The sequence below is a fragment of the Polyodon spathula genome, chromosome 12 (assembly GCF_017654505.1).
Source record: "Polyodon spathula isolate WHYD16114869_AA chromosome 12, ASM1765450v1, whole genome shotgun sequence".
Taxonomy (NCBI): Eukaryota; Metazoa; Chordata; class Actinopteri; order Acipenseriformes; family Polyodontidae; genus Polyodon; species Polyodon spathula.
Genome location: NC_054545.1, coordinates 15,636,717 through 15,662,399, shown reverse-complemented (window position 1 = coordinate 15,662,399; position 25,683 = coordinate 15,636,717). Strand labels below are relative to the sequence as shown.

General features: G+C 38.0%; 1 protein-coding gene across 18 annotated transcripts in view; it reads right to left on the bottom strand.

Annotated features, from left to right (window-relative positions):
- The window catches only part of ryr3 (ryanodine receptor 3), a 146,022-nt gene that overhangs the window by 98,842 nt on the left and 21,497 nt on the right, over window positions 1-25,683 (bottom strand). For 13 of the 18 annotated variants that reach the window (XM_041267175.1, XM_041267178.1, XM_041267177.1 and 10 more), the window contains exons 3-19: window positions 24,494-24,601; window positions 22,943-22,963; window positions 17,174-17,248; window positions 16,510-16,588; window positions 15,748-15,860; window positions 15,099-15,198; window positions 14,188-14,281; window positions 12,514-12,588; window positions 11,990-12,146; window positions 7,739-7,903; window positions 7,189-7,310; window positions 6,494-6,674; window positions 4,798-4,933; window positions 3,353-3,448; window positions 2,733-2,851; window positions 822-955; window positions 95-336 (exon numbers count right to left, since the gene is read on the bottom strand). In XM_041267175.1, the coding sequence (XP_041123109.1) occupies window positions 95-336; window positions 822-955; window positions 2,733-2,851; window positions 3,353-3,448; window positions 4,798-4,933; window positions 6,494-6,674; window positions 7,189-7,310; window positions 7,739-7,903; window positions 11,990-12,146; window positions 12,514-12,588; window positions 14,188-14,281; window positions 15,099-15,198; window positions 15,748-15,860; window positions 16,510-16,588; window positions 17,174-17,248; window positions 22,943-22,963; window positions 24,494-24,601 (2,017 nt within the window). The remainder of the gene's footprint in view (window positions 1-94; window positions 337-821; window positions 956-2,732; window positions 2,852-3,352; window positions 3,449-4,797; window positions 4,934-6,493; window positions 6,675-7,188; window positions 7,311-7,738; window positions 7,904-11,989; window positions 12,147-12,513; window positions 12,589-14,187; window positions 14,282-15,098; window positions 15,199-15,747; window positions 15,861-16,509; window positions 16,589-17,173; window positions 17,249-22,942; window positions 22,964-24,493; window positions 24,602-25,683) is intronic. The other 5 variants (XM_041267182.1, XM_041267184.1, XM_041267193.1 and 2 more) reach the window with 1 other exon arrangement.

The window sequence follows — 25,683 nt, the reverse complement described above, 5'->3', positions numbered from 1 at the left end:
TTCTTTTCAATGCACAATGTTGGCTACACAAATGTCTAACATACTGTATGGAGGCCACAGACCTGTCAACTGGAATTCAGCATTCCTTACTGACCTGACCACAGCTGAAGCCCGTCGAAGCCGTAGGAGTAGAGGTCGTCCCCGACCCCATTCCCGCCCCAGCCCTCTCCACCTCCAGGGTAGGGGGCATACCCTTTCGTGTTGGCCCAGCCGACGCGCAGGTGCGAGGGCTCGTTGGTCACAAAGGGATCCACCTGGTCAATTATCAGCTCATAATACCACTTCTTGTACTGGGCAGAACCTTCGCTGACTCCCAGGAAGATGTTTGGCCTCATGCTAAAAAGAGGACACAGTAAATCAAAATCAAACTCAAACCACAATCTGTATTTGATTTTGAAGAGACAGTGGAAACACTAGTACTGTACATGCATCTGTGACACTTACATTTACGACACAGCTAGAGAACCGGTCATATAATTGTGAAAGAACAAGTTTTTCACAGAATTAAAATCGGTAGCTCAACGGTAATTTTCATTGGTTCTGGCTTGTGATTATTTGCACTAATAAAGGCTATTCATCTTGCAAGATGTTACTCAACATACTGTGTACGCTACACCTTGTTTTCAGATAACAGGGTCATATGTGGACATTTACTCTTGTTTTATGTATGTCAACAGGGATTCTGTCTGTGGTTTGTCCATGGTTATTTACCCACACAGTTGACTTGTATCCATGCACTGTATAAAGCTGTGCATTGACTAGCCTTGCACCCCCAGGGTTTGTCTGTGGATCTACGAGTGGCGATGGTGAGATCACAGTACCTTGTGACATCGTTCACCATGCGGCTCTGCAGAAGCAGGTCCCTCCGAGACAGCAGGTTGTCACAGATCAGGTTCTGATTGGTTCTCACAGCCACCCCATTGCACACGCATAGGGAGCACAGCACATCCAAAACCTGTCGGGAAGAATTTTAACATCCATATTATATATATATATATATATATATTATAATATATATATATATATATATATATATATATATATATATATATACATACACACACACACATATATATATATAGATATAGATATATATATTTTTTTATTTTTACTTATTTTTTTTGGATGTACACAAAAGGTTTAAATGATTAAAAAAAATATTTTATTTCACAACATTTCTGACAAAAGCACTTCTTCAGCAAATCTTTTTCGCAATTGTTGTATAGCTATGCCTGATGAAGACACACTGTCAAAATGCGTTGTGTTTTTGTTTTGTTTGGTTCACATCAAAATCTTATTCATTAAATAAAATGTAAGAAGATTTTACTGCACAACATCAGTGGTCATGTCTGAAAGAATATAAAACAGTCTCCAAAAATATCAACAATTAAGTGAGGTATGCATGCAGTACACTATCTAGGGGATCTAGAACCATGGTGAGTGGTTGCTGGCAGCCATTTTGAAACCCACATGGGAGGTTGGGAGTCAAAATGGAGGCCAGTTTCCAAACAACTGAACACAGGTGCAGCTGGTTAAGCTGATACCTAAGGGTGACCAGACGTCCCGTTTTGGACGGGACAGTCCCACTTTTGGAACATTGGTCCCAGTGTCCCCAAAACCTTTCTTGGGACACTCATTTCATCCCCTGTTTTTTTCCCCAGAGCACCATTGCACTGGTAACAGAAATTACAGAATATTGTATTTTCATGAACGACCAGTAGCATTAAACAGTGGCTAAGAACTTTTTCCAGTATTTATTTTGGGGGCATACATCGGAAATAAACACTAAAATGTTTTATAAAAAACACAAGTCCCCTCTTAAGTTAAATTTACCTCCGGTAGCCTTGTTGCTGCAGTGTACTTATTATTCATGGCCAGTGCTAGTGCTGACAAACCTGCAGCTTGCCTTAAACAGCAGGAGAGATTATTCTGTATAATGAATACTGGTCAAGTGGGAATTGAAATTGAATGCTCGACTTTACTGGGAAATGTGACAATATGGATATGGACAGTGATAGCATGCTGTCATTGCATAAACACACAGAAGAAACTGAAATGGGAGACCTCCTGTCCCCAGGTTGAGCCAGAGAGACAAAGCTCAGCTCTGCCAAACGCAACATGAATAAACTTGCATTTGTTCTTCTGTTGGCAGGGGACTAAAAGTTGTCTGTTCAATCATTAAACCTAAGAAGCAGCAGCTAGCAAGCTTGAAGGCAAGGACATTCTCAGCTTGGGAAGCCTCTGCTGGACTCACTGGGTGCCTGACCAGTATGGGGTCATTAGTGTCATGATATTAAACTCCAGCTCACTATCCATCAAAGATTCAAACCACACTCAAGAGACCCTGCACTCCATACAATTCATACAGTATTCTGCAAAATAGTGCAAGATGTACTTTAACATCGTTGCAGACAAGACCTAATTTTAACATCTGAAGATTGCATACCGCCCCCCTCTTTGCAGAACATGTACAGTATGAAAGAATGTTCTCCTGTAAATGTGTCTCTGCCATCAATAAGTTTCCAGAATAGAGCTATTTTGTCCTGTAGAAACAGCTTGCATGCATGATGATGTACCTTACACAGAAACCAATTACATTTCTTTTAGTGCAGTTCAAAACATTATCATCTGAATGGGAAATGGAAAATGACTGTCCCAGTGGCGACAAAACCATTGCCAGCTACCCTGCACTGTGTTTTTATATTGAAACTGAGAGAGTATGCGTTACTCACCTTGTGATTGCGTCCATGTTTCTCCAGCAGGGAGATTACCGACTTGATGTGTCCTCTCTGGATGACGTTCAGGGCTTCAGGGCTTTCAATGAGGATGCAGTGAAGGACTTCAATAATTCCTACATTACAACCTGACAGATTAGTGGGAGGGCTGCCTGACCCGGCAACACATGCCAGCGTGCAATCGCCAGTGATTATGTTTATTAAGCTAGTGTATTGAAAGCCAGTGGGTTGGTGTTTTTGTGTTTTGGGGGAACTTTATATCAATCTGCCATTGAGAGTCTTTAGTACCCCCACTATTATGAAGGTGCCTACAAATTTTAAAATCAAATCAAAGCGATCACAATAACAGTTACAAAGCTTTAATAGTGTGTGGTTATTTTTAACCAAGTAGAGTGCATCTTTCCTAGAGATTTGGCTGTCTGCCAACATGGCTTTAAAATGGCTAATAAGGCTGGTGCTGTCATTACTGGACTGAACCATAGTTAAACTTGTTATAGTTAAAATGGAAAAAAGGGAAGGCTACACCTTGCACTATACTCGCCATTGACAGCAAATAGCATTGTTTCAAACGACAAAGAGAATCTGAACTGATTAAATACAAGAACAGCTGCCTTTACCTGAAGAGGACTCCAGTCGGTTCAGTTTGCTGACCAGCCAGTCCAGGTTCTTCGAGAACTGGGTGCAGTTGTTTCTGTTGCCACGAATCAGGGCAGCTGAAAAAAAGATGAATTAGTCAGGGTGGACGTGGTCACTGACTCAGGCCTGCTTCATTAAAGTGGTCCAAAACAGCGAGGGGGTCCAAAACAGCGAGGGGGTTTTAAATCACAAAAGCATGAAGACAGTTAAGGCTTTAACATGGATTTATTTATTTATTTATTTATTTATTTATTTATTTATTTTTAAATTTAAAACATTTTTGGTGCCCTTGGCCAGTGCTTTTTGTTTCTCATGCATAATTTCAATTGCAAGGACAAACAGACTACAGCATCCCAATTTACATTTGCTACTTATGTAAATCCAAAAACTAAGTATACGGGAGAAACAGTCCTGAAAGGTAACAGTTATCCAGGGACACCTAAACCTCATTAGAATGTAGCTGTGGAAGAGGCGAGGTGTGATGAGAATATAATAGAAAGCCTTTGTAATGTACTTGCAACAGAACATTCCACTAAGCAAAAACATGTAGAAAAGAGGGTCTTTTTACTTAATCACAGCTGTACTCAAATTTTGTTTTGTGTGTTTTTAAAAATGTTATAGATGTATAATTTGTCAAATTGAGGTGTAAGCTTTTTAATTCAATGCTCATTGACCAGATGGCAAACATGAATATTTTTTTCACATGCAACTATTAACTGAATTAAGACCATATGCTTATGCAACCCCTTAGTAATAATGAAATACTCTCTGAGGCTGCTGAGACATATTTCACACTGCCCCAAGGGGCGACAGGAGTGGCAGTCAGAACAGACGTACTGTACCACTGCTGCACGTATTTCAAGCCAATCAGGGCCTGACAGCACAGCACTCAGGGCCAGAATTCTCAATTGCATGCCACTGTGCAAACACCACCGACAGTGACATAAAAACACTGAAAGCAGATGGGCCACATGGACCAATTCAGTTTTAGTACAATCCATGTTTCTTACTCACTCAGCAGAACTAAGGGTGTTAGACTCTGTTTAATTGCTTAAAAAAATATCTAGCATTTTGTCAGTCAGTTGCCAAAAAGACCTCCAAATAGACTAACTACAGTTGGAAAAAAAACTAGAGAGTATTCTCATAACCTTTATTTTAAAATCATGCCGGATAATAGATCTGCCATCTTTTAGATCATTAGATGAGTCCAACATTTGTGTATATGGCAAATAATATACATATTTAGAAACATTTAGACACTGTACACACATTACTGTGTAAACAGTGTGTTTGACAACACCCCCACGCAGGACTTGTGGCCTTCCCCTGGGGACTACTTCACCTTCCTCTGTCCTCTGGGTCCTCTGTGAGAGCAGATGAAGATCAAACCAATACCTTCAGCACATTGAGGCATTCCTTCACTTACCCAGTAACTCATAAAGCAGGTTGAGAATGTCCTTCCATGCGGCCCCAGCTTCCTCGCCTGCATACTCCCCAAAGTGCACCGCGCTGTTGTAGACGTTGAGTCGATCGATGCAGTTCGAGACTAAGGTGAGCATTCCCTAGGAAATGTGACAAAGAGAGAGGGAGAGAGATGGTATTCATTAACATCTGCCTCACAGATTAGAGATTGTTGCAATTAACTAGATTGCTATCTTCTGTCTATATGAACGCCCGTTTAACACACACACTCTTTAAAATACATCAGTGAGGATTTGGTTTGCTATTTACTCAAAATAAGCATGCAAAGTGTTTGAGTGACTTCCCTCAGTCATTTGCCACCCTGTACAATCAATCTGTTGCCTTCACTTTTGAGATGGAAGTGTAATGGGATTTGATTTTACCCACACACGCTGAAAACAGGATGACCGATGAATCATCCACGATTGCATTTCTCTGCAATTTTACAGCAACCTCCATAATGCAATAAGAAATATGCTTGCTCGCAAGTGAAGCATTGTAATGGGTTTACCTGGCCACTTCATTTACAAATAATACATGCCTTAAAAAGGTTAGAAGTAACATTACAGCTGCTGCACAAAACCAAAAACCAAAACAAAAAACAAATGGTAAGGCCCCCCTTAAAATAATGTTGGTTGGCTGCAGTGTGCAATCTAAATCTAATCTTTTTTGCTTTGGGTTTGGGTTTTGAAAACTGTGGATAAACTACCTGTATGTGTTTCTTTGATTGTAAAAAAAAAAAAAAAAAAAAAAAAAATGTTTTTTCTAGAATGAATAAAACTATTTGGGACAGGGTTAGAATGACGGGTAGGTAGGTTAGAGCAAACCACTTGTAATTAGGGCTTGGCCTTATCTGTGAAAAGTGATGAATAAAATATCTACTTGGCAGGGTCTTAAATGCTACTGTCTTTACAGGTAAACAGCATGCTATTACGACCAGTGGAGGACAAGCAAGGGGGTCTTATCATCCAGCTAATTACAGGATTGATGTGAAAGATGGATCTTTAAGGAATAGTGAAGACACGCCAGAACAGCCTGACCTTTGATGGTTAATCAAATGATTTAGTCTTTGAACTCAAGGGTCAGCTGGCGATGTATTATTACCTGTGAGAAATAAAAAGCTACAATAGATTGGCCAGATTCAATCCTTTTAAAGAAACTGAATTGGCTTTCTGGTGAGGTCAGGCACTGCCCTAACTTACCTGCAATCATTTTCAAAAGTGTCATGGAGCTTTCTTCACTCAAACAGAGAGAAAACAGGGGCCTGCTAAGAACAAGCTTGAGCCTTTAGGACACAAACAGGTAGTTTTTTTTTATTTTTTATTTTGACCCTTTTGGTTTTAATAATACTGGTACTTTTAAGAACAGTGCTCTTCTGTACACTATAGTAACTCATTTTAGTGACACTTACATAGTAAGAGCAGTACTTTCTGTTGTAGGTATTGTTACCTTTAGTTGCTGTATCAGGTAAGTTTTAATTGAACTGTATTGTTAGCTCTACATATTTTTAGATGATTAACTGCTTGTCAAGTGTGTAATTGGGATTAAGGACATGGTTGGAACAATGAATTGGCCTGTCTTTGCCTGCCCCTGCCCTAGTCTCACACTGGCAGGACATGACAATGGGGCCCTGCCTGCCCTACCTGCCCAGCCTCACTCACCTCCTCCTTGAAGAGGTTCTGTCGGTTCTTCAGCGAGCGCAGCTTGTTCTGCTTCTCCTCATATGCCGCCTCCTCCTCTGGGGGCTGGAAGTAGTCGATAAGGTCGTTCAGGGTCTGCATAACCTCCTCAATAGGCAGGGTGATGGAGGCTCGGTTCTTTCCACTCAGACTGTCCAGGTCCCTGAAGCAGGTGGGAGAACAACAACAAGGTGAAAAACCCACCTCACAAAAACAAATACCACATTTACCGAAGTCCGAGGCAAAAACCAATCCAGCATAGAAAAAGGTCACCATGACCTAGATTAATGCCACAACCAAGTCTATCACCACGGTTTGATTACACTTACTTTGTGCCTCAATAGACTTGTAACAATTCTCCATCAGCAATCTAATGCCAGTGAAGATCTAATGAGGTAGTCATTATCTTGCACAGTGAATGACACTTCTAACAATCTTCCCTGAATCACGCTAACCTTGCCTAACTTCAGACTTATTTATCAGGCTACAACCTTCAGGCATTTCACCCTGACACTACAGGAGGTTACTTTTCATTTCTTCCCCTTTCTTTCATTGCTAGACCAGTACATCATGATACCCAGGCGAGTTGCATGTGTTATTGTTATTCTTTCCCACACACTGTCTAGCCTGTACAGTAGGTTTCATTAGGTAACTGGCTTGAGCACAGTCAGTTTTACCTGATAAAGAGACTGAACAGCTTTGACGTGTTGCGGATGATACGCGCCGCTTGGAATTCTTCATGCTGGCAGCGCTGTAACGCCACACCATCATCCATGTGTCCTTCTTGATGAAGTATAGCCTAGAGAGAACAGGGAAAAGACCCAGTGAGCCACTTCAAGGTGTACAGTAAAGTAACTAGAACAGGTGGCGATAACAGTTCTGTAAAATACCAGGGACCAAGTTCAGGTAAATGGGCAGTTGTGGGGAAAGTAGGGAGGAGTTGAGGTGAGGTCTGCTCTTGTGAATTATGATGTCACAGAACCACTTAAAGTAACTGCAGCGAGCCCATAAATCTTAGTCATTTTAGACATCCATTAGCAACATGGGTCTAAAATGTGCAGCTTGTATTTTCATTTCAAAACACAATATCCTGTACTACAAAAGGTTAAAGGAAGCTCTACATTTCTACATCTCATTCTTGAGTTATTTGTTTGCACTTTAACTTTGTGTGTCGTTTGGCTCAAAGCATGTCACGCAGTGTAATGTACCCGCTCATTTCGTACTCACCCTTCTTTTCAGGGGTCCCAGACGTGCTGATTTGGCATCCGGAGCTTGGTAGGACACCCACAGTCCGCTGTCCACGTGCATCAGAAAGCAAATTGAATCTCCGTATTTAATTTCAGCCATCCCCATGCCTTCAATATCCCGCTTTGGGCTGGATTCCAGTTTTTCCTGTGGGTCAGACACATAAAAGGATGCACACACTGAGAAGATGAAGGCACACATTTTTTTTAAATTCTTGTGTTTATTATTGATTTATGTATGAGGGAAAGGGAAAAGCTCAGTTTTTTTATTATTATTCAAAGTATTTAACATGAGTTATGAACTATTAATCTACACGAGTATGTTTGGTGGTTTAGCTAACATTTAAAGACATTGATGGGTCATCAGATTTATATTAAGCCTCAAGACCCTGCATACTTTTTCTGGTTATTTTTTTTAATTAATTGTTTGCTGTATTATTTATGGTTACTTGCCAACATTAGTGACAGCTGTTGAATCGTTTAGCTGTCCTTTTTTGTTCGTTAACTTTTGTTACTTAATTCAAGTATTGATTTTGTTCTGAATTATACATCCAGTCAAAACTACTTTATGCCCATAATGATAATCACAACATTAGACACATAGCAAAACAAACAATATAACCCTTTTAAATTAACACATGATTGTATCTGTATCCCTAAAGATTATTATCACACGTGACTACTGGTAATCCCGATCCCAATATTAAGATCATAACATGGAATGTTAAGGGTTTTTACTATCCAATTACGAGGAACAAGATTATATCCTCCCTCTCTAGACAAAAATATGACATTGCTTTAATTCAAGAATCACATTTAATTGAAGGAGAAACCACAAACCTCAAAAAGAGATGGGTAGGCCATGCGAGAGGTGCTTTAACTTGAATTCATAAGAGACTTCATTTCCATTTGATTGATCAAATTCAAGATGAAGGAAGAAAGATTTATCGCCATCAAAATTAAAATGGGGGGGGCGGGGGGGGCGGCATGGAATTAGGTTTGGCCAGTGTCTATGCACTAAATGCTAATCAGAAATAATTTTTCAGCAATCTAGCTGATAAATTATATGTCAATGGAACTACATCCATTTTGTTATAGGAGGAAATTTTAATATGGTTCTAGATGAAAGTCTTCATAGATCTAATCAAATTTAAAAAAAAACTAAAAAAAAAAATACTTTCAAATCCATCTAAAGCATTGCAGAATTTGATGAAATAATTTAATCAATCTGAATTAGATGACATGATTTTAGCATCAGAATCTATCATTAAAGATGTACTAAATGCTAAATTGATGTAAATCTTATATCAGACTTTGCCCCAATATCTATAATATTTTCATCATCCATAGCGCCATGTCAAAAACAATTGCATTGGAGAATTAACAGCTCTCTTATTAAAGACAAAGACTTCAAAGATTTTCTTGATAAAGAAATTAAATAATTTCTGACAGTCAATAAACAACCATCTACTTTCCCTAAATTATTATGGGAAACAATGAAAGCTTTTCTAAGAGGCAGGTGTATTTATTATTCTTCTCTAAAGAAAAAGAAACAAATTGAAGAAATTAATAAAATTAAAAGAACAAAAAAAAAATACTAGAAGACACAAGACCCGTCTAAAATTAATTACAGGAATTTAACTAAGACTACATTTTCATTAGTCTACTTCAGAGGCGTTTCATAATTACTCAAATTAAAAAGAAATAACAAGAAGACCGTTCAGGTAAACTATTGGCTTATAAATTAAGGAATCTTGAACAAAATATAATAATTCCTCCTATTAAATCAGAATCCAATGTCATTACTGCAGACACTGCAAATACCAATGAAAATTTCAGGGCATTTTATAAAAAATGATATAGTTCATCTACTCAGCTCACTACAGGACAATTAGATTTTAGACCCTAACCCTAACCATAGCCTTCACTTAAATACAGAAGGTAAAATATCACTAGATAAACCTATTACAACAGATGAAATTCAGAATGCAATCAAGTCTTTACCAATGGGTAAAACCCCAGGGAATGATGGCTTTCCATCAGAATTCTATAAAATACTGTCACAGAGACGGCCAAAGCGGGCAGCGTCAGAACCAGGAAATGAATACACAAAACAGGACGGATGAAATGAAATAATGATGGCGCTTGCTTGCGCCGGATTATTGCAAAATAAAAGGGTTGAACAAACAAACAGAACAGGACACGGCACTTTACGCCAAAATAAATAGACAAACAAAAACAGACTATACTTAACAAAACACGGTGCACGGACAGACACACTAACAAACACGGTGAACAGATAAATACAAGTATCGTGCTGGTCCCACCAGCACGCAATAGCAATTGATATTTTAACTCTCCTCTCTCTCCCGTTCTCCACTCACCGAACACCCTACCGCGAGTATGTGAAAATGTGCATCTATATATACTGTTGTGCTGGGATTCAATTACTAATTAATTATTCACTTGAATCCCAGCACGTGAATTAATTATGTGCAACTTCGTGCTCACATTTTAACTACTTTAAATGTACGTGAAGTGATGAACAATCCCGTGCCTAAATAAAAATATACATTTTAAACCCTTGTGTTACAGACCCATTTATATCCCGTGTACCAATGACTATACACCAACATTTAACAAAGCACACGCAACATAACAGATAACATACACAGGGGCGGCCACTTTGTCACAAATACATATTGATTATCTTTCACCAATTTCAAAATAAGTTTTAGATATGTCATTTAATGAAATAAATCTACCTCCATCCATGCCGCAAGCACTAAAAACACATCAAAAATTATTTCTTCTTTTTTGGTTGCTAATAAAAGCTATATTAGAATTATTTTGAAAGAATCTACCCCTACCCCTACCCCCCCCCCCCCCCCCGGTTAGATCATAGAAATATGGAGAAATCTATTATTAGATAATATAGACCTTGATAAAATATCATTCACCTTAAATTACAAACTTGAGAACTTTAAAAACATATGGAACAATGCATCAAATTATCTTACTAACATCAACCTACATGATTAACCTACTGTACACGAATGTTACTATTTTTGCATTTACTGTATATTGTCTATTGCAATGGGTTGTGATATGTTTGGCTGAAGGGTTCACTAGTTTGAACTGGATGTGACTAACTTCATTTAAACTTCATTTAATTATTTAACATTGTATTGTCTGATATATTATTCTATTCTGTTTGTACTACGCTCATTATAATTATGAATTAAATAAAAATATATATGGGAAAAAAAAAACTGTGTAAAACTGCTAGGTTGACACAGATTTGTAATTAACATTGATAGCTGAGAGACCTGTAACCTCCATTGGTATGCACAGCTGACAAGCCCTGAAAACTAGACTAGGCTCAATCAAGGACAAAGTACATGTGAGCAAAGCTTCTTTTTTAACCCATTCTGACCATGTACTAATAATGACAATACCTTTATTCAGAGGTTCAAATATAACCAAATGATTGGCTATTGAAATCAAAGAAGCCAGTGAAGGCGTGGGGCAGTTTCACCCTCAAGGTGACCCAGGAAGCACAAGGCAATCTAAAAGCAAGACTTGCAAACCAAGATTTCTTTAGCCTAGTGTTTTAAAAATGAAAATTGATGTTTGGTTAAAAATTTGTTGCTTTCAAAGATGCACATTTGAGACTCATATAAATTAATTCAAATGTATGGAACTATTTTGTTAGCTACAATCAGTTGTATTTGTTTAGCACTGAAGTGGATGATCCAGAGTCTACAGCAGCACTCTGTCTTTGTAAAGATCTGTAAACTGCCTCGCTCATGTGCTCAAAGATGGCAGCCAGAGAAATCATTTCTGCTAAACCTTGTGTGGATTGGCCCATAGGACTTTATTTGCTCACCCCAGTTCAGGTAACCCAGTGAACATACAGAAGGCAAAGTAAATGAGGGCTCATTCCATAGGGTCAAAGGGGTTGATTTGATCAAACTATATCCTACAAGGATAAACCAACGCTGGATTCTAAGAGAACTTTACAGCACTGGGAAACCCCAGGAATACATCAACCTCTTATTTATGGGAAATTCTAGAATCATCGCAGACAGGTGCTGTAAAATAAAAAAAAAAAAAAAAAAAAAAAAAAACAGCTGTGGCCTTTCTCGGCAGGTATTCAGCAGGTGGATCAAATCAACCTTTGAAACAGATCAAAAGTATTTCTCCTCTATGACACCTCTTTCACCAGCCTTACCTTTGATGCTCTGAAGCAGAAAGATGTGGATTTGGTGTCGGACTGCTCCCTGTCCTGGAGAGCCAGACCTCGATCCTCCGTTAAGGCCAGGTAGTACCCTGTGGTGATGTGTCGAAGACGGAAGGGCTGACCCCACCGAATGTGACTTCCACTCCAACTGCAAACAAACACCCAGGTTTGATGATCTCACAACACAGAACACTTAGATTAATGAAACAAGCAGGACTCGCCCTGTTGATTAAACAATCAAGAAATCCTTCTACAGGCTGTTGCGGCGCAGAGATTTTAATTACAGTGAGTATCATCTATATCCTAAAGTGAGCAGGTATGACCTCACTGGAACTAGTGGGATGTAACAGCTCATGTATTAGTAGAAGTATAGGCGACAGTAAAAGTCACCCTTTTCAAAACTCCACTAAACCTTGTTCTGTTGCATTAACTCCTGCCAGTGTTTGGAGCAGAAGGGACTGATTTACTTGATCCGAAGGGAAAGAGGAGATGTGGAAGGGGCCAGTTTGATTTACCTGATCCGAAGGGGTTCCAGCCTCCACAAAGATCGAGCCCGGGCCCCGGCTTCTCCTGCTTCATAGTTCACTATCCTGCAGACATAGTGGCAGGGTCAACACCTTAGAACAGAGCTGGACCCATTTATTTGCATGTGAATGTATCAGCACATTTCGAAATCTTATTGCAAACTACCATGAAACAAAGCATAGGGAGACGTATAAGTGCATAGTACAGGCAAGGAATTGTTAAAAAATAAAAACAATGAAGCCATAATGCTGCCCTTGTAAGAAAGCACAGTAACTAGAAGTGCTTGATTAATCTGAATCTGAAACAGAGAATCTCAAATGAATTTGAAGAGCAGCAGTCTGAGGCAAGCGGATTAAACTAGAGTTACAATATAAAAGAAACAACATTCCAATGGGGGGGTCAAAGGTGTGGTCCACAAACCCCGGGGTGCTGTTTTTAGTCTAGTCATGCAGATACTGGATATTATTTGAAAATCCTGGGTGTTACAGTGTTTATAAAACGGCAGCCTCCCACCTCACCCCACCCCTGCCAAACTGAATCGGATGTCAAATGAATAAGGCAATGGTTCTAAAAGCTCCACGCTGTGCTGGTATGGTGACCTACTATATTTGCACAGGGTTAAACACTTGTTGGCCAATGAAATCACTCTCGCCTTCCTTTCCATTTTATGAATAAGCTCCCTTCCTATTTGTATGTTTTTTTGTTATATTCTGAAATGCTATTAGAGTAGTTCATGATTAAGAAGCGATACACTTTGCTTGTGCATAATCTTCAGTCTGTCATTTGCATTTGTTTGTTTTCACGTAATAACTGTATTCGGCATGTAAGTGTACTTTTTATTTTTTTCATTTCTTTACTGTTTTCTATTAAATATAGAGTTTAAACATTGATTATTGTGAAGTTGTCTTGAAAGAACTACTGTATACTGTATAAAGATGTTCAATTCAATTTGGGCGTTTCTTCATCATTCTGATACAGCAAATTGCCAAACCCTATTACAGTGAATACAACAAACATTTCTTCATTATAATGAAGTTAGACTGTACATGTATGTATGTATGTATGTATGTTTTATATATATATATATATATATATATATATATATATATATATATATATATATATATAATATATATATATATATATATACACACACACACACACACACACACACACTTTCTTTCACTTACTGGTTAAAAACACATAAAAAACTACTCAATACAGTATTTAATGTCTCCTAACTACAGCTCAAATGTGTGTTGCTTTTGGTATACCATTAAAATAGCTTTATTCCATTGTTAAACAGGGCTCTATAAATCAAACACCTTAAGAGATGCCTGTCAATTCTACATGCACGGTACCATAAGGTCTGATGTATAACAGGCACACATTTTTAAAAAATGTGTTATATATGGTTTTCCAACAAAAATAGGATTACAATAGTCTATATAGTATATTGTGGTAATTATAATAGGACAGCATGTGATGTAGATGTGTGTATTACACTAGGAACACGACCCAAGTATGAATGTTCAACACAATAGAGTGCATACTATATTATGCATTGTACACAGCATGCAGACAAAGTTCATGTCAGTACATGTTGTCAATGAATTAGTATGCACAGCAAAATGTTCTTATTTTGTGTAACAGGAAGAACTCACCTGCGTTGCTCCTCGCTCTGGCTAGATGATGGGATGGTTAAAGTCTCATCGTGACCATGAAACAGACGCATCACATGTCCACCGAGCAAGTACCCTGTGGAAGATCATACCATCAGTAGGCACATCGATAAAACAAAAGCAGTATATTACCAGTATTGTATTATCAATCCATTTGGAATCTATGATAAGAGGAACTAGTTGGTCATACAAATCTAGTACAAGAGCCTTTCTTAAAAGAAATAAATAATGTATTTTTATATATATATATATATATATATATATATATATATATATATATATATATATATATATATATATATATATATAAAATAACTTGGCAGGAGAAAAGTAGCTAGAAAGCCTACTGTATAATGTAAATATCTAAGTCAGTGGTGTTTCCCCATAGGATGACAACACTACATTACAGGTTCAGATTGCAGGAACGCTTATGGATGGTGGCTTTATTAAAACCTTCAGTTTGTTTCGTAAAGAAAAAGGGAAATCTTAAAAGCAAAAAGCAAACTAGCATTAACTTCCATCCAAGTTTCTTTTATACAAGCACATCACAGTTCTGTGTTTTTGCATGACATTGTTAAGCTGAATTATTTTACTATTACGGAAGATTTGAAGTGGTGTGTTTTTTTTTTTTTGTTTTTTTTTTTTAAGGGTTTGCCTACTACCTAACTGACAGTATATCGTTGGGCATATCTGGCAATAATGCTTTCCAAGCAGTACTCGCTATCTTGTGCGACTGTCCAATTGGCAGAACACGCTATACACAGAGTGCAGGTGGAGCTTAGGTTAGCCAAGACCTCTTCTTGTACAGTCATGCAAAAGCTGCTCAATTAAACATAACAAAAAATGCTACCCATGAAGATGTTGTGATAAAGTGTTTTCTAATGAAGACTCACCTTCGGCAACGTTGCTGCCGGAGCAAGTAAGGTGTACATTCCAGAGTGACTGCATGAAAGAGGCATCCACCTGTACGTTCCCATTGGAACTGGAGAGATGCTGGAAGAGAAAGAAAAGCTGGATCTGGCAATACTTGAGAGTTTAAACCAGGATGCAGGATGGGGGAGATAACAAGGTAACAAATGCTGCTGAAATGCTGATGTTTTAACTACACACACACACACACAGCCAAGCAGTGAGGTGGAAACAGAGGAATTATAAATAAATGTGACATCTAAAATAGAAAAGATATTGCCGTTTTCATTTAGCGAATTCGTGAATTCATGGGAGGACAGCACTAAAAAGGTAGCTTATGAAGCTACAGGATCTCAGTTTAACATCTCAACTGAAGGAACTGCTTTTGGGTGCCTAACAAGGTGCTAGCACAAGAGATAGGAGGCTGGGCGCAAACCACCAATCACAACACTGTAAGCAAGCGTCTTAACCCCAGCATTAAAAGAGTAGGGCTCATTTACATGATTAAAGAGCCATCATGGTCAGAATCTGTGCCATTGGTTACTTCCTGCAAAATCCAATCTTCATACAAGTGTTGACCAGACCCAACGTTCCATGTTTCAGAGACTGGACTCTGGTTGTGTATTGACTTACCAGGTACCTCTCTGAGGAGACGCTGACCAGGATGAGGTCATCACCAATGCGCACCTTCTCTCCTTCCGATCTCTGCTTGGAGGCAGGGTGAATGGTCCACCAGCATGCTTCACCTGCACAGCACACAGGAATGGCAGACATGAAATACAGCACATGGACTGTTCTGTTGGCTGTTGCCTGTGCATGAAGGCTTTTAGAAAAGATGCTGCGTAATTCTGGTAGCAAAACTATCTAACAAATAACACTAACACTTTATGACCTTTTCATTAGGAAATGTTTATTACTGACTACGGCATTAAGCATTGAGAAGACATTCTCATCAAAGCTTTAGTCGAATTTTATTACAGTTTCTTCATAGTAGGCCAACTACTGTTTGCATCATTCATGATACTTGACAAAAATACTAGACTAATCTAACAAAAACTTTAACAGTGTCAGAATCCGTAACTTCAGAGCACCGCACAAGACTGCCCATTACATTCATCTCCCTGACTGAGGTGATGGGCTACAACCATTGTGAATGCTTTGCAAATAATCTGTCAGTGATCTCCTGTTTAAGTCCTCTGCTAAACTATGCTGCCTGCAAAGCAGCTTTAGTCAAGTTGGGTCTCAGAAGTGCTAATCCACTGGTCATTAACACTGTATCACGGGTACTTTAGCTGACAGTTTTCAGGGGTTTTGATATTGCTGCTTTCCTCCAGCTTCATTTTTGGACCTCTGTTCTTTTAGGATACATTTGAAATAAACTGAAGTGTTTGTTACCTGTTGAATCCTCTTGCAATCCCACATCAAATGCAAGTTTGTCTGTCTGGGATCTTGATGTAGTCAAACATGTTAAATACTGCAGCAAAAAAAATAGGTTATCAGCTGTGAATCAGACAGTGAAGCACTGAAGAAGTGCAATGAAGCCTGCATAACATGAGCTGCTTCAAACATTATCTTAGTAGAAACAACAATAGAGAATCATACAGAGAAGACATACTAGGATATTAAACAGGTGATAAAGTAACTGACCACAAACATCCAAAACTTTTTGCAAACACGTAATGAAGAACATGAATCTAAAAGTCTTGCTATTATGACACTTATGGACCATGTGTTTGAGTCCTCAGTTGATTATATCTAATTGTACTTTGCTTTCTAAAGTTTCATTTGCTGCTTGATGGTGCAGAACACCCTTCTAGGCTCCAGTTGGCACTTGATGAAGCTTCATATTGAAAAGTCTGCTCAGACAGACTGATGAGGCAAACACTGTAGTCTGAGTAAACAAGTTCCTGATGTAAAACGTGAAGGTTGAGCTGCACTGGAGAGAAAACGTCTCTGATATGATATCTACCAGGTTGTTCATGACCTTGATGACTTACAATGTAATCTTTGTTTTAATAGTTCCAGCCAGCATTGAGGTAAAGAAAAAGGGAAATCTTACCATTGAACTGAACGAATGTCTCAGGAGAATGGCGTGGCCATAAAGAAGTGTCCTATGCCCTCCTCCTTGTGCTGCCTATGGACAAAATGCATCACTGTAAAACTGGCACTGTATCTCATGCAGAGAGATATGCAGTGCCACAAGTTCCCCTGGTGGCTTCAGTAAAGACGTGGATTTAAAAACATGAAGAAAATCAAGAAACAGTGAAAAACAGAAAACAAATGGATACAGAGAGGCAGAAGAAGATTCAACTTTTTCAAAAAACTAAAAAAAACATGTATTCACTGAAACATTTTATATCCAAACATACTTAACTACAAAGGTGATTTCCTTGACACAAGATAACTATTGATTTTCTTCTACCACTACCCTTGGCAAAGTTTTCTACACTCACAAAACACTGCAAGTTGCCAGTCAGCTTTGACTAACAGCACAACAAATTCAATTCTAGTCTAGACATTTGATTTGTAATTGCACAATGGCAAGCATCATCAGTTCTTAGCATAAGGGACTATAACTTTGCTATGTCCCAATATATTTTATATGTTACTAATTGCTGGTTTACTCAGTAAACTGGGGAATCCATTCTTACTGAATTCTGCATCATACAGCATTTGTTATAATTAATTGCTAAAGTTTTGCATTTTTACATCACTTTGTTTATCTAGCAAATTAGATTTTTTTTTTTTTTAGATTAAATCCAGCTCATATTTCAAAGCAAAATACAACAAAAAACTACTACATGCATCACATGGCAGTGTTGCAATGATAACCCGTGCTAACCAGTAACTGCATGAACCTCCAGCATGCAAAAAATATACATTAAAAAATACATCAATTCAAATATTAATGTGGTACTAAAAGCCAGGAAGGAAATTATGACTTACCTTCCTTATAAACCTCTAGAATGCATTAAACAAAGAAGAAAACATTACAATATGGATTAATCTCAATAGATCATTTCCAACAAATGTTAAAACCAGTGCATCAAACTGGTTATCAGTGTCTTTGTGGTAATATAGTCCAATAATTCACTGCAATGAAAACATGTGTGGGGTACCATCCTGTTTGAAAGACTTTGAAGCAAACATGTTGTATCCCCCCCCACCCCACCCCACCCCTGTTAGATCTGTTTTTTAACATCACGTAATGAAAGAAATTACAAAATGATACCGCAAATGTCTACCAGAAGCCATAGAAGTACTACAGTACTTAGTGTTAGATTTCAAAATGTCAGTCTCAATGTGTCAGTTTCTCATTATGGAAAACTACAAAGCGATATGTAATGCAATATGTTAACGTAACATCATTCGGCAAGTTTCATTTGACTTCATGAAGCAAAATTTGTTAATTTTACAGGGTGGTGCAAAACTTTTGGCCTAAGTTATAGTGGAGAGCTGGGCATCGTTGGAGCATACCCACAAAATACAGACTGGCTCTTAAGTGACCTTTGTCAACTCTCTGCTCCACTGGGGATGAGGAAAACCTGGGAACCGTACTGCCTGCTGATCCACCAAAAAGAAATAAAGAAACCTGTGCAAAGCAAGCGGCAGCTAATTCTGTCTGGATTCAATATCAGGACTGTTTACTGGGATGCTGTTGTAAATACAGGACACATTGGGACTGTCTGCAGAAAGGCAACGGGCAACTGATCAAAGAAAATGGTTCTGGATATGGCTCCCAGCTGTTGCTTCGACTGATGCCTGCATCTCTAGGTTACTTACACTTACTTCACACAAATAAACTGTGACCTTTCAAAAGCAGGGGCTTGTCTGATTGTTTTCACAGTGTCTTGCAATCTGCTGTACTTTTGGAAACAATTTATGTTTTTCTATATGATAACCGGCGTAAAACAAAAACCGCACAACTGCTGCCCGGTAAGGCTGTATTTTTTCCATGGTTATCATGGATTTGACTATTTCCGTGAAATGTATCCATTGCTGCGTAATATGTAGTTCCCCGTGAAAATTCAAATTTTTTATGACTTAAAAATACATAAAGCAAACGTTTTCCTTATTGACGCGCTAACTGTTGCACTGCATTTAGGAACCTGTCAGCTGGTTAGTTTGCTTCCAGGAAATAATTAAACAAACTGCATAGAGCTGCACTATTTCTTTACAATGTCTTCAAATGAAAAAGACACCAGCAGTACCAAAGACTGGCCAGTACAAGAAGGGGTCATTTCACATGTATAGGGTTATTTTAGCATCTATTTATGTTTTTATTTTGTTTGATTATTAATTCACTGATGGTGAAAATAGAATCTCTTTAAAAAGGTGGACATAAAAAAAAATATATTATTCTACAATTTAACATTAATGGTTTTTCAGGTAAGTATTTAAATATTTAGGAACATTTGTTGTGTAACAGCTCTAGAGAAAATGATTGATTTTGAATGTGACAACACTATATTTTTCTGCTTTACTAAACAGTATGTTTAACTGTGAAATATGTTGAAATACCTTTTCTTAGACCGTGAAATAAGCCCCTTTTTACCGTGAAAGAAAATCCAGCCCTAACAATAAGCTGTCTATAAGGAACTGTTCAGAAAGTGTGCCATGCTTAACACAAGCAATGTCTGTCTTGGCTTTCCTGACAGATTCTATAAAGAATTTGTTTCAATAGCTTCAGCTCCTTGACAGAGGGTGTTTTAAGTGTGGCAAATTAATGAATTGATTAAATCTTTCTGAAATGACAGTCATGTCAGGTTTTGCTGCTGTCGATTCGTTCAATTTAATTGTGGCAACAACAATAGCTTTCCACTTTCATCATAATTTTATTTATAGGAATGGTATTAGTATTGAACAGCAGTTTGTAGTTTTTTTTTTTTTACTTTGGCATATGATACTCTACTTAGTTGGTTGGCAGATGTTACAAGAATGCTGTTTTTTTTTCCCTTCAGCACTTTCCTTTTCTTACAAAAGATAATTACACAGAGTTTACAACAATCAGGAGAGCAAAGGGAAAAAAAAAAGGTACAAATGATAATAGAATGGCTTTCAAATCCTCATTGTGTTTCTTCAATTACGCAAGATGCTGGCATTTCCAGGTTTAAAAAAAAAAAAAAAAAAACCTGACAGGAAAGTAACAAGGTCTGTATTAGCAGACCTACTATCCAACGAACCAGAAATGAAAGTCATTAATAACAGTGAGAGCAGCTGACCACAGCTTGAATAACAAAACTTCATCGCTTTTTTATTCAAGGTGTTTAACTAGACTTCAGAAACTCCCAAATACAGCTATACTCCCAGTTAGACCCTGATAATCATTAAGTGAGGATCCTTTCACCAATATTAGTAACTGAAGCCATGACAGTAAGTACATGTTGTAACTGTATGCCTATTACTTCTCCAGAAATGTATGCTAAAGCAGTTTGTTTTGAAGAAAACCCAGTTTGTTGTCCTGAATACATTACACAGGACGTGTAGGTTTTCAAACTTATGTCAAAAGGGGTTAAGATGCTGCTTTCTGGCACCGAATCACTTCCTGTTCTGTAGGTCACAGAGTCTGATGGCTGGTTATACAATTAAAGTGGATTTAAATCATATACTGGTACATGGACGTCTCCGATTGATATTGGTGCCTTTCTTGCACATAAACCCAGCTCGGGATTAATTCAAGTACTCTGCATACTGAATTAACTTGAATTTATAAGATTGAAGATGTGTCTTAGTTTTGCCCGCAATATAATTTACAATGTACATACCTACTTGAGTAATAACTCAGTAAAGCACAGCATACAAAAGACAGGGCATGGTAAATCCCAATTCTTTGTTTCAATTGATGAATTGTTAACGCACTATATATTTTATAATGTGCTAAGACATGCACCCTGTGTTACTGCAGAATCAGATCTGGTGGATTGCTGATGAAGAAGAGTGCTGTCCACTTACTGTACAGGCCCTGGAAGGCTACTGCCAATTGTTTAAATATTGTGTGGACTGTAAGAATCAGTTATTATAATACAGTTTATATCCTATTCATCTCTATCACACCTCACACCTGCACAGCGTTCAGGTACTATAGGAAAGATAACAGACCAGTAAACTACTCTAATATACCAATATGTGTATCAATGTAAAAAAAAAAAAAACAGTGTCAACGGGATTTAAGGCTGTCATCAGATAACCAGCTGGACAATACAGATCCAGCATCTTGCCCATTGTTAGTGAAACCATGTGCTCCAGGTATCGCAGGAGTTTCCCCATTTTTTTCCAGCATTATAAATGGGTCCGGTAAACAATTAGATTAATTTATTTAGAAAAAGAGGATACAAGAGTGTGAGAGAAAGGAAATTGAAATCAAAAGAAAACATGCATGCTGGGTCTAATGGACTTTATTATTTCTCATAAAATGCTTTCATGTTCTCAGAAACTCACACTGGTTCCAGAACACTCACTCTTTCGCGACAACGTTGGCACGCAAGTGTAAGCAGCAATAACTTAAAAGTTCAATGTCACATTCTCTAGATTAGTCTACACATCATGCAAATGAAGTCAGCCAACCACCTTTGCATACGGGAGTCCGTTCATCAATCTAAAGTTATTGTATTGAAGCTACACGCTGTTGGGTTTTGAACCAAGGTCAAACTCACTACTGAAGGGTAAAGAATGCTGCATTACGTATTTAATAAGTTCAGGGGAAGGTAGCTGTTAGCAAACTGAACAAGAGACACAAGCTGCTGGCTCGCTAATTGGATAGTCCAGCACAACTCAAAGAATCGGCAGAAAGTGCCTTGACACCAATCTGCAGACAGACAGGACAACAGAAGTGCTGTGTCCTAATGGACATCACTGTAGAAGGAAGACGGAGTCACAAAACAATTACAACCTGGTATGATAGATACACAATCACACAGTCTTACAACCTGGTATAAGAGATACACAATCATACAGTCTTACAACCTGGTATGATAGATACACAATAACACAATGCTGAGCTCCATGCTCCATTTAGAAGTTAGGCACACTCCCAAGAGAGGAGAGCATTTAGAATGGACTCCTACTCTGTTAGTGGGTTTTCACACTCAGTAGTATGGAAAACAAGAAGATAGAGAAGAGCAGATAAAAAAAAAAAGAACTATGACTTAAGAAGAAGGACTGTGCTGTTATGAAAAAAAAGCAAGTCTGGTTAGATTGAGGTTTTATGTCAACACCCAAACACCACATCTCTTTCACTTATGAGTGAATTCAGGCTAATTTATTTGTAAATGTACTATGAGAATAATTTTTAAAAAAGCAAGAAGTATTAGCTTTCAGCAGTCTACAGCTGGCACTTGCACTTGAAAATGTTTGATCATTTTGGTGTGGAAGTGTGGATATCTTAATTCCTTAACTTAGCCCTTGTCAGTTGAAGCTTTGACAAGTGAAAGTATCTTCATCTCCAGACAGTAAATGAAACGGACACGTGCTTTAACATTCTTCCATGCATTCAGACACCACTGTAGTACTGTAGTCTCTGTATATAGGAACACCTCAACAACTTTTAGAGTGTTTCTTGTTATAGGTTATCTGGGTGTATACAAACATTAACAATATGTTTCAACTTTTAATTGAAGTTTAAATCGTAAAGTTTAGTAAATGAACCGAATCTGGGATGAGATGCAGCAGAAAATACTAAACCAAACTTCCTCCAAAATAAAAACAGCTCTCTGCAGAGCCTGAACATTTTGAAGTGAAAGCGAAACTGTAAACCACTGCACTGCAGAAGCGGTCATGCAATTCCATAATGTACACAATGTATGAATGAATGAAATGAGAAGCAACATACCCATCTGTCGAGGCCTTTGGGCTAGCATGAATAAAATAAAGATAAATGATAGAACAAAAAAAAACAAGTTAAATTATATAGCTTCTGATCTTCTGCAGCCAATGAAAGCTAATTAAAAAAAAAAAGGTCTCAATTTAATAAAAGCTCAAAGTCTTTGGAAGTTGTCTTATCTTAGAATATATGCATTCTTTGTTGCAGGAGTGATACCCAGGGATTTTAAATCATTACCAATTTAACATTCATATTATCACTGGTCTTTCTTTCATGGTGCCAAAAGACCTTTTGTTCTAGGAGGTTTTTTATAATCAAACTGCTGCTTCTTGGTACCCAATCGCATCCTGTGATGTAGGTCACAAGGTCGATTGCTGCTACACTATTGGAGTGAGACTCCAGCACTTTTACATGCCTTGAACCAATCAAGACCATCAGCATAAGAAAACGGGGCCGATGACAACGCGTCTTGTGAAAATAACAGATAAGAAATGTAATTGTAATGCTGTGGTTATCAGAATATCAAAAATTCAGAAATTGCTGTAAGAAATTTAATGTGTTGAACTTCATTCATTTCAAACATATACTGAACTTGTGTGTATGTTTTGAATTGTGCAGTGTGTCCGAGTGTAATTATTTTTTCAAACAGAGGGGGACGGGACTGAAATAAAGCACTGTAAGGTATTTCTCAGTAGGTTGAGCAGAACCTTATACTATAATACCCACTTGTGTACTTGCCTACTGCTAAGAAAACATTTACCACCTGGTTTAGACTTCAGAGACAGATGCAGTAGGGGCAATACTAGGTCTCTGTCAATGAGTACTGAGGTCCCTTTTGTAAATGATTAGATTATTTTCGGGATTGTCTTTTATCACCCTCCCCTCTCCTTCTTAAATGAATGAGAAAAGAATGTAGTGAGCCAAAGCACAGCCATAAAAACAAAACATCCACATAATCCACAAGTGTCTTGGAATTTGACCATTTCTTGGTCAATTTGATGTACCACAGAGTGCATTTTCTCTCTCTTTTACAACTTTGCAGAAAACAAAAGCGAGAATTAAGTTTATGTTTCACAATCAGTCTGTGGTGTCTCTAGTATGATTCAGAAGTCAATTTAACTTAAACTGGAAAGGCATGACCACTCTAAAGTCAAAGTCAGACAGGGGAAAAACATAGAGTGCAACACATAACATGAACAGCATTAGCTAGTGTGTGCTTACATACAGTACAGTAACAAACATCCTGTGTATGACAACAAATAAGAAAAAAATTACATTTTCAAAAAGGCCTCACTAATATAATTGTTATTAAAAAAAACTAGACATTGTATTACTGTAATTGCTGAAGACGGTTTAAATTTTTTTTTTTTTTTTTTTTTTTTACTTGTGATAACGTTTTTGACAGAGAATATGGGCCAAAAATGTTTACACTTCCTGGCAATGTCACATTGAGTCCCCTAGAAGAGGCTTGATGCTGTCACCTCATGAGACCTGAGAGAAGTACGTTTGACACCTTTAACAGAGGTGGTGCCTGTGTGTGTGTGTGCGTGCATCACTTACCCCTTCACCTGCATTCTCAGCGGTGTTGGCCAGCATCTCCTGCAGGGCTCGCACAGACAGGGCCTGCTCCAGCACAAAGTTACACACGCACAGGTCCGGAGGAACATACTGCAGAGACAGGGGAAGCACAGCAGGCATGTCAATGCAAACCCACGCAATATTCACCCTACAAAACAATGTGCATCTAATGTGCAGATCTGTAATCATACAGTATATCAGCCTGCTCCCAATCTCATACTATGACAGGGCTGTACAACCTGCCCCTGCATAAAGACAATACTGAGGCAGTTCCTTTCTTCAGAAACACACTTTAAAACTGGATTATATCATTAAAATCATTTGTTTCTATTTTTGTTTAAAAGAAAAAGTGGGCAAATCAATTTTGACAAATTGATAATGCTCAACAGCATTTAGATAATCATATTTTGGTCTTGATACAATTGAGAAATAAATACTCTTGCAGTATTATTATCTAAAAAAAACACGTTTATTATTAAGGCCAAGAACTGTTTTTGACCAGCTGTTTTAGCTGCCCTCAAGGCTGTCTGAGGCCCTTTGGTTAGCTCAGGTTGCTGACTGGCACACAGCTTGGGCACGTCACCTGTCAACAATACCATTTGAAAGACTGCACCTCCTCACAAGACACCTTTTTATTCCTGTTCAGCTTGAAGAAACACAGGCTAGGAAGATTCCTCTTGTTCTCATTAATTAAGCTGACAGCTGCAGAAAATGATGCCCTGTACTGTATATCCTGAGTGCTGCAAAATATGCCAAACCAGCAAAACTAAATCAGATCAAGAAGGCAACTGAAAGAGAGTTATTGGAAATTACCAAGATTGATGTTTTAATTAGCAGCCCTATCTTTAGTTAGCATGTGGTGATCACAATGTTTTATATGCTTTGGGTCTAAAGCAGACTGTCAAAACTGGGTAATTAAAGTGATGCCTTAAGCATTGTCACCCCTATTATTTCAATTACCATTGCATAGCATGACATGTATCTGCATATAATATTATATCACTAAAGTGTAAAAGGCAATGTTCTTGGTTCACTGACCAGACTCCAATTTAGCACTGTTGGATGGAGGGTGGAGAAAAGAGGACAATACAGTCTTTAATTACTGAACACTTGAAATGTATCGGTTGAGTCAGAGTCAAACAAAATCCCCCAGACTTGCAAACAAGTAAATC